This window comes from Glycine soja, chromosome 3, assembly GCF_004193775.1.
Source record: "Glycine soja cultivar W05 chromosome 3, ASM419377v2, whole genome shotgun sequence".
Lineage (NCBI taxonomy): Eukaryota > Viridiplantae > Streptophyta > Magnoliopsida > Fabales > Fabaceae > Glycine > Glycine soja.
In genome coordinates, this window is record NC_041004.1 from 37,818,880 (window position 1) to 37,828,508 (window position 9,629).

General features: G+C 28.8%; 1 protein-coding gene across 1 annotated transcript; it reads right to left on the reverse strand.

Moving 5' to 3' along the window:
• Positions 1-4,906: 4,906 nt before the first annotated feature.
• LOC114406771 (3,9-dihydroxypterocarpan 6A-monooxygenase) lies at positions 4,907-6,968 on the reverse strand. The gene is made up of 3 exons (XM_028369580.1): positions 6,157-6,968; positions 5,878-6,052; positions 4,907-5,652 (listed from the first exon to the last, which is right to left on the reverse strand). The coding sequence occupies exons 1-3, from the start codon at positions 6,882-6,884 to the stop codon at positions 5,026-5,028; spliced, it is 1,530 nt and encodes a 509-aa protein (XP_028225381.1). The 5' UTR covers positions 6,885-6,968; the 3' UTR covers positions 4,907-5,025.
• Positions 6,969-9,629: the final 2,661 nt, after the last annotated feature.

The window sequence follows — 9,629 nt, forward strand, 5'->3', positions numbered from 1 at the left end:
AAAAGTAATCACCTCTTAAACCATTTAATGCCATAAGTAGTCTTGAAATAAAATTACAATGTCTGAAAAGTTAACTAATCTAACCACTTACATAAATTCTAATGAATTAGGTAATTATTTCTTTTATATATATATATATATATATATATATATATATATATATATATATATATATATATATATATATATATATATATATATATATATATATATTCGGCTAGGACACTAAAGCACCTATCCAAACCCAAATAATCGAAATATAACCTAAAGATGTATATGACCGAATACCCCTACAGCCTTGGTTAAAACTGGTAATCCTGATTAACAATAATAACTGGGTTAGGAGTACCTAAGCAAGGTTACTGAATCTATTACCTAAATGGTAATCAGTGCCGAAAGGTCCAAAGCCCAACAAGTTTAGTATATAAAGGGAAGAATCACTAGGTAAAAACCACTATTCAATTGAATACCTTATTGCTATTGAGTCTTTAGTACTGAGCAGAACTTTTACTTTTGAATGTCTTTTGTAGATATCTTTCTTTCTTGCACTTGGAGAAGAAAAAGACAAGGCACAAGCAAAAAGAAGGTAATTCGGCATAACTGAAGATCCTTCAGCGGAAGGGATAGTCTCTGGTCCATCTATGACAGGAACACAAACACACACACACATAGGGTCAAAGGTAGTATTTGTGTGAATGCTTTTAATGTTATATTTAGATTATTAAGAATAAATTTTCAATTTATTTGTAGTAATTTTTTTTAATCAGTATATATTTTTTTATTGATTTTTTATCTTTATACATGAGTAAAGTACAAGTCGTAGATGCGAGTATGAGTATATAGGTATCCAACAAGTATGAGAATAGGAGTTAAAATTTTTACTCGAGTAGATACAGGTTAGAGTGCAGGTATTTTTTTTAAAACATGGGTATGAAACAAATATTATAAAATTCTACTTAGATCCTACTAATTGTCATTGCTACTAGATGTGTTATTATATTTTTAACTTGGTTTCATCTAAAATGTATTATTTTGACTTAACAATTAACATGATTATATATTCTAATTGTAAAATGTTTTCGTTGAATGCAAATCAAATCATAAAGGCTTAAGATTCAGTCAGAGCAGATTATTTTTCTTTCAAAATCAGATCAAGATCTAATATTTGGTATTTATAGGCTTGAATGTATGTCATGTCAAAATCGGCCCATTTTATAGATTGGGCTAGTTAATCTATTTGTTACTGTTAATGATGGGCCATCATATAAGGGTTGTTTTCTAAAGAATTCTGAAAATAGAGTTTATATTTGGCAAATGGTAAATGATAATTATTCTCAATTTCAAATTATTCTCGTTGTTTTTCGAAAATAATTTTCTACTCACCTCTCCCTGCTCCACAACCTTTCATTCTCCTCCTTCGTGGCTCCGTCACTCTCTCTGCCACCTCCATAACTCCACTCACCCCCTTCATAGAGGTGCATATTAGCCATGGTGCTAATGATATCTCTTGCGATGAAGATTGTTTTGAGCAAATTTTGATGTCTTGCTTCAAAAAAATACGGATGCTATATAATATATAAATAGAATTAAATAAATATTTTTACCTGTAAAACAGGTTTTTTTAATCCTTTCAAGTTTTTTTTTTATTTTGATTATAATCCTTTATAGATTTTTTTTTGTTTTAGTCTTTTTTATCAAATAATAACATTAAATATATAATGTCGTTAATTCATTGACTATGTCATAAAGTAGTAGAAAAAATTATGTATATTTCTTTTTGTAAATTGTATTCTTAAATCTATCATCAATTAATCTTGTGTCATTAATTATTTTTTTAATAAATAAGAATTTAAAATCACATTTTAAGAAAAAAATTACATAATGTTTAACTTCTTATTCCTTATTTAATGGAATAATGGATTGTCATTGTTATTGTTTTATCGTTATTTAATGTTGTTATTGGACAACAAAAACATCAAAAAATAAAAATATTTTAAGGATTAAAATGAAAACAAAAATCTTTAAATGAATAAAATAAAAAACATCATATTTTAAAAGACCAAAAAATTATTTAAGCAATAGTTTTGTACTTTAAATGAATGTGTGTACTTCATGATCATCCTTCTTTCTAGATCGGTATATAAACATGCATTGTGTACAAGCCCGTAGCTTCCACTTCCATTTTCTTGAATTAACATATTTTGATGCATGGTTATCAAATCTTGAATTATTATCGTAACCAAAATTGTCTTGAATTATTACAGTTAGAATCAAAATCTCGAAATATATTATTATGACCAGGCGGGTGCGTACAAAACTATATCTATAGTTTTGACATACGATATATTAACGCAAGTTGGATTAAACAAACTTAATAAAATTTTAAAATTGTGTCGTCATTTATCACTGGAAGGGCACCAGAAATGTTGTGAAGTCACGGAGGAAGCGAGGTATTTTACGCATAAAAAAGGCTAATCTAATACTTGGGCGTTGGTAATTTGGGATTAAACTTAAAAACATATATAGTTGAATTTGATTTGGTTTTCATTTAAAATAAAATTAAAATCAAACCTAACTAATATTTTATTGTTTGGTTTGGTTTAATTTTTACAATTTTTACTAAAATGTTATTTCATTAAAATTTATATACTTTCTTTTCATATTTTAAATGAAATTACATTAAAAAAATTGTTGATAAAAATTTATGAAACTTATTAATATCTTAAAACTTTATATGCAAAATTTTATTTATTTTAAACTAAATATATCTTAAAAAAATCATATAAAAAAGAAAATAATATGCATTATATAAGTTTTATATACATAATACTACAAAAATATTGTAAAACTTAAATGTTACACATATAAAATATACAACACTAAAGTAATATAAGTTTTATTACAAGTATTATGATTTGGATCGGTTTCAAAAACATATACCATAAACTAAAACAAACAAATCGATTTGAAAAGAAACTTCCAAACAAATAAAAAAAATCAGTTAGGTTTGATTTTTGATTTTTTCACCGGTTTTTAATTTTTATTTTGAATCGGTTTAGATTTGAACACCCTATCTAACACTATTCCTAAAGTCTACCATAAAAGCTACAAAGAAAAACTAATAAAATAAACTTATTTTTTCTTCAATGATATCAAATTGGTAATAAATTAGAAGAGTATGTAAGGAAAAATATTAAAAAAAAAGAGACATATTTTTTAAATAGGGGAGGTATAATTATCATTTGCCTTACATTTTGGATCTTGGTCCATTACATTTCCCATCGTAGAATCTTGCTTTGACCAAAAATAAAAAAAATTAACCTATCATGATTTTTGATTTGTTGAGGATATAGATTTTTTTTACCGTCAATACATAGGAATTACATTTATTATAAAAACAAATAAAATTGTCAAGCATTTATAATTAATAACAGCATAAAAACTTTTTATCGTGTGTTTATCCTATTTTAAATATGAGCATCCAAAACTTTGTCCTTAAAAATATTTAAAATGTTAATATATTATATTAATGTAAATTTTATTATTAAACCATTAAAAATATATCTTAATTCTCAACTTTTTGTTAGAAAATATTCAAGTCCCACATTGACTTAGTTTATATACTTGTTGGACAATTTACTTAATAGAGATATATAATATTTTTTTTTTTACTTTTCGTCTTTCCCTCCGCTGACAAATGCGTCCTTGAAATATAAAAATATAAAATTTAGTATCTAAAAGTGTAAAATGTACGATAAATATATTTGGACGTTAATAGTAGATTATGACTAATTATTATAATTTGGAAAAATTTATAATGATTGCGTCAAAATTTTGGAAAAGCTATATCACATTAGTAAATGTTTGTTTCCCTTATATAATTTTTAAGCTATCAATATAGAAAAAAAAGAAAAAAAATTACTCTAAAATAATAAGAAAATCATTGTTTTTGTTTAATCAAACACTATTTATTTAATTATTTTTTTTATAATTTTTTCATAATAAAATATGAATGTCTATTAGTATAACATCAAATTACAAATTATAATAAAAGTTTGTTGATTTTTAAATTAATTTTTTTAAATCATACATAATTATTTTTTATTTACTAATCATTTAAAAAATCATTCCAAAGAAGGTGAGTATTTTTTTACAAATTAAAAGTGTTATTGTAATTGTAATTTTTCTTAAAAATTATTCATAGATCTAATTCAATTATAATGCTTTACAATAAACATTTTTTTACTTTCATCCGTTTAACCTTAATTATATGATCTTAATTTCAGTTAACAACCAAATTGAAATTTTAGATGTAGAGTGACCTTTGTTTGTTATTTAAGATGAGTTAAGTTAAAAAAATATTAAATTACTAATTCAATCCTTTTGTCGCAATCATTGTATTTTTTTAAAAAATTATAATAATTAGTCACCATCTACTATTAACGTTCAAATATATTTGTTGCACTTTTTACACTTTTGATGACTAAATTTTGTATTTTTCATCTTTCAGGAACACATTTTTATGAGTTTTTATCATTAATTTAAAGTTAATAAAACAAATACAAAAATAATTATTTATTATATTTTTCTTATTTAAATTTTTTTACTTTCATCCGTTTAACCTTAATTATATGATCTTAATTTCAGTTAACAACCAAATTGAAATTTTAGATGTAGAGTGACCTTTGTTTGTTATTTAAGATGAGTTAAGTTAAAAAAATATTAAATTACTAATTCAATCCTTTTATCGCAATCATTGTATTTTTTAAAAAAATTATAATGATTAGTCATCATCTACTATTAACGTTCAAATATATTTGTTGCACTTTTTACACTTTTGAGAACTAAATTTTGTATTTTTATTTTGTAAGAAACATATTTATTAATAAATTATACAATTGAGAAATAAAAGTAGCTATTTAGCCTAAGAAAGAAACTGGCTTTATTATTTTTCTCTTATCAGATCATATTGTTTATTATTTTTTTTTTCTCTCACTGGTTATTGAATAACATTCGGAGTCACAATCAAATAGTAGGGAATGGGTTAATCCTTGGAACAGGGACACAAATTATGGGGTTAGCCCTCGGAAGAGTGATGCCAGACTTCTCTTCCATGTCCACCTTGCCATTGCCACCAACAAGCTTCCATTGGAAACATTGAATAATTATAGCCAGATTCACAGGCACAACCTGCCACGCTAGAGAAGCACCAGGGCACGTTCTTCTTCCACTCCCGAATGGAATAAAATGATAATGTTGTCCCCTAACATCCAATTGATTTTGCCCATCTCTGATAAACCTCTCTGGCCTAAACTCAAAAGGTTTCTCCCAGTGATTGGGATCCCTACCAATAGCCCAAACATTGACAAATAATCGAGTCTTTGCTGGAATATCATACCCACAAACCACCGCACTTTTTGATGATTCTCTAACAACCAATGGACCACCTGGGTGAAGCCTAAGTGTTTCTCTAACAATGGCTTGCAAGTAAGGAAGGTTGGCAATATCTGATTCTTCTACCATTCTACTTTTTCCAACCACCGCATCTATCTCTTGCCTTGCCTTCTCCAACACATCTGGATTGTTGATTAACTCTGCCATAGCCCATTCTATGCTTACAGCTGACGTGTCAGTCCCAGCAACAAATATGTCCTACATATCAATTATCATTAGAAACAACACATATGCATGTTAGTCGTGTCTGCATGAAAGAAAAATGAAGGATAGACACCTACACACTAATAGACTATAAACAGAGGAATAATGATGTAGTGTAACAAGACAGATAAATAATGAGGTATCTGCACGATTGATCGAATGTCCAAATATAATTTGTCTGAAGCAGTAAAAAAAAAAAAACTGCATATATTGACTCACCATGATGAAGGCCTTAATGTTTTTTTTGTCTAATTTGATTTCAGCATTCTCATCTTCGTGCATGTCCAATAAAACATCAAGCATGTCCTTAAACTGTTTTGCTGTGCCCGTTTCTTTGTTTTTCCTTCTTTCCTCTTGACGCTGCTTTATGATTCCGTCCACCACAACGTCAAACCTGGGAGATATAAGGTGAATTAGATGGTTAAGAGAAATTCTACTAACAAAAGTAACATTATAACAATAAACATTTGCAATAAAATTAAAAAATAAAAAACCAACCTGTCCCGAGTCTCCTTGATTTTTCTGTTGAACCCCTGCAAATCGAAAGGCTTCAGGTACCAAATGAAGTCCGAAACGTTGAACTTCCCCATGAGCTCCGCGATATTCGACACGAGCTTCTTCATCTCCTCAGCCTGGTTGTCGTTCTCAGAAGTCTTCTGACTCAGCGTCATTCTGGATACGATGTTGTTGGAGAGTGTCATGAGCTCGTCTCCGAAATCCACGGCCTCGCCGGCGACGCCTTTTTGGAACACGCGGCTGATGAATCTCTTGGTCTCTTGCTGCCTCACGGGAAGGAACTGGTCCATCATTCGGCCGCTGAGAAGCTCGGACATGCAGAGTTTCTTCATGAACTTCCAGTAGGGTCCGAAGGGTGCAAACGCGAAAAGGAAGTCTTGGGAATCGTAGGCTAAGCCCTTAACGGCGACGTTTTGGCCGGGGCGGTTGGAGAAGTTGATTTCGTGGGTTTTAAGGAACTCTTTGGCGGCTTCTGCGGTGGAAGCCACCACACAAGGGACTGAGCCAAGGAAAAGTTGCATGATGGGTCCGTGGCGGGTTGAGAGCTTGTAAAAATCTTGGTGGGGAATTGGGGACACAAGGTGGAGGTGGCCAATTATGGGAAGGGCCTTTGGACTTGGTGGAAGGTTTTTCTTGCTTTGTTTTCTCCATAGTATGTATGCAAACACTATGGTGGAGACCAAACAAATTAGCAACACTTGATAAGCCATAATAATGCCTTAGCTTGCTTGAGTACTATCAAGAGCTTTTTTTTGTTGATGATGTGTGATAGCATAGAAGGAAATTACTTATAAGGAAAGAGTGACACTAAATTAATAGAAATCCTAGTCCTCTTACCAGTTACCATTCATCTATGCTAGTTGATTATTTTGACCAGTTGAGGATCTTTGAAACTGAGAGTGGAAAATATTCATGCATGATCATGACAGGCAGACATAGAGAACAACGTTCAAAGATGAACTCTATGTACTCGTCACTGATGGGGGCTAAGAGTTACTGTTGCTGCGACAAAAGATATTTGGTTTGAGATATTGCTTCTGGATATTGTTTTTATTTGAGCATGTAAACATCAGCACTGCTTCCATTGTCAAAAAATGGTCCCACTGCAAATGGAACAATTGTTTTTTTTAGTATAAGATTTTGACTAAGTGTCTAAATATATATTATCTTTTTGACTGTTTTAGACTTCTAGTCGGTCAGAAAAGAATGAAGATGCCAAGCATTAATACCCGTAAGATTTAAGGAGTAAAATCATTAAATAGCTAGAATTTAGTAGCGAGTCTGATGAGTTATCTTTGTATTTTGGTGTGATGAGAATTGGACATAAATACCTAGAAATTAAATTGCACAAAAGTTTCTGATTTTTTTTTATATATATTTTGTGTTCCGATTAAAATATGAAAAATGATATATATAGTATGAATTTGTATTTCATGAAAACTGTATAATGCAATACACCTATGATTGCTATCAAAAAAGGGATTTTTTTAATAATTATTTATTTACCTTTTGTTGAATGAAATGATATGCCAAGTGTAATTCGTGTGTGCCGTTATTCGCACCAAATAGCAATATAATGCTCATAAAATATTTTGAAAAAAGATTGCATTTGCATTTCCATTTGGATTTGGAATTGATTTTGTATTTGTACTCAATTGTTCATAGAGCATAAGCATACACATATGCATAAAGATCAGACCATAAGGTGCATTTTCAAATTTCAACATAATAATTTTTTAAATTATGCCATAACAACACTATAACACCGCAAACATCAATTATTATATATGAAAGTGAACTTCTAATTGGCTAAGTTCATCTAGATACAACATGCATGCACCTCTCTTGTTTTCAATTAAAATATTTAAAATATTGTGCAAACGTCATCACAAAATCAACTTTCACGAAATTTCGCCACTTCTCATTTATTATATCGTCGTATTATATTCATATTATATATAAAACCAAGACGCATGAACCTCGCGTGGTTTAATGCTTATATTTTTATATAACATGGTCAAGTTATTAGGCAAAAATTTAAGATTAAACCAACCTCAATTTTCACGCTACTGATTATTCAAGTATATGTAGAATGAAACATCTTACAACCAATTTCCGCTTTGGTATATTCAATTTGAGCTCTCACCAAAAAGAAAATATTCAATTTCAGCACAATGAATAATAAAACACAATACAAATACAGAATTTCACGAAATGCCCAGGAACAAAAGTCTGGCAGCACCCAACATATCATAAATAAAACAATCACATCCATTAAAAAACTATACACATGAGCAATTACATATAACTTAACTATAAAACCTCGACTTTAACTAGCCCAGTTTTTTCTTATCAAGAATCTAAATGACACAAAAAAGAGAAAACACAATCACAATAACAAAAATAAAAAATAAAAAATTCGAAGTATTCGCGGCTCACCTAATGGTGTGCACATGTCATAGCCCCTATGTATCGACAAACATGTATACGATTTAGGGTCAATCTCGCTAAACCTACGTAAATGGGCTAATTTGTTTAAGTTTATTTTTAAAAATAAGTAATTTTTTTAAAAGTACATTTCTGTTTTTCAAGAAGTAAATCATATTTATTTTTTTATAAAAATATTTATTTTAAAATTATTTTTTAAATTTAAACAAACTAGTTCAGTATACAATCAGATCATCTCACTTTCTCTTATTTCAAAAGATCTAATTTCACGACAACAATGCAAACGACAATACAGTTTCCAAAAAGAAAACTGAAAGAGACAATATAAGCATCTTTTAGAATTAAATTAAACTTCTCAAGACTAAAACGTTCAAAAGCATTTAATTTAAAATAAATTTTTTTATTTAATTAAAATAAATAACATAAAATAAAATGATAATTTGCCGTGTAGAAGGGTTCCAATTGGAAAAAAATTGAAAAATAAAATGATGAGGACAAATTTGATTCTAGAAGGAGAGGAAATTGATGAAAAGGGAGAAAGTTTTGACCTTTGAGAAAAGATTAACAATTATGAAAATTTTGATTTTATGACGATTTTTAATTGTCAATATTTGAATATGTATTAACTTCAAATTGATGAAAGATACATTTTGATGCATTATTTCGCCTATATCATTTTTTAGAAAAATGAGTGTTACAAGTGTCATCAATTAAATTAACTAAATTATTTTAAAAATATGAATTAGTTGGAAAAAATTAAAAAAAGGAGGAGGACGGATGTATGGAATACTTAAACTCGTTTGCTTCTTGGTTATTCATCGAACCCATTACTACAGACAGAGACGGATATACACGTTGTTCTCACTAATTAATTTTTTTATTGGAATATATTAAATAATTATTGCTTTTTCCCATAAAAAAAATAGGATTGCTCCCATAAAGTTCATTTTAAGAAATAGAATGTAAAAAAAATTAAGATAAAAAAATAAAGTGGTACTAATTTTATC

Excerpts from the sequence above, each read along its gene's own strand:
- LOC114406771 (XM_028369580.1), bottom strand. The coding sequence starts at position 6,884 with ATGGCTTATCAAGTGTTGCTAATTTGTTTGGTCTCCACCATAGTGTTT. Across the intron at positions 6,053-6,156 it reads ATCAAGGAGACTCGGGACAG|GTTTGACGTTGTGGTGGACG; the intron begins GTTGGTTTTTTA and ends TATATCTCCCAG. Across the intron at positions 5,653-5,877 it reads ACATTAAGGCCTTCATCATG|GACATATTTGTTGCTGGGAC; the intron begins GTGAGTCAATAT and ends ATTGATATGTAG.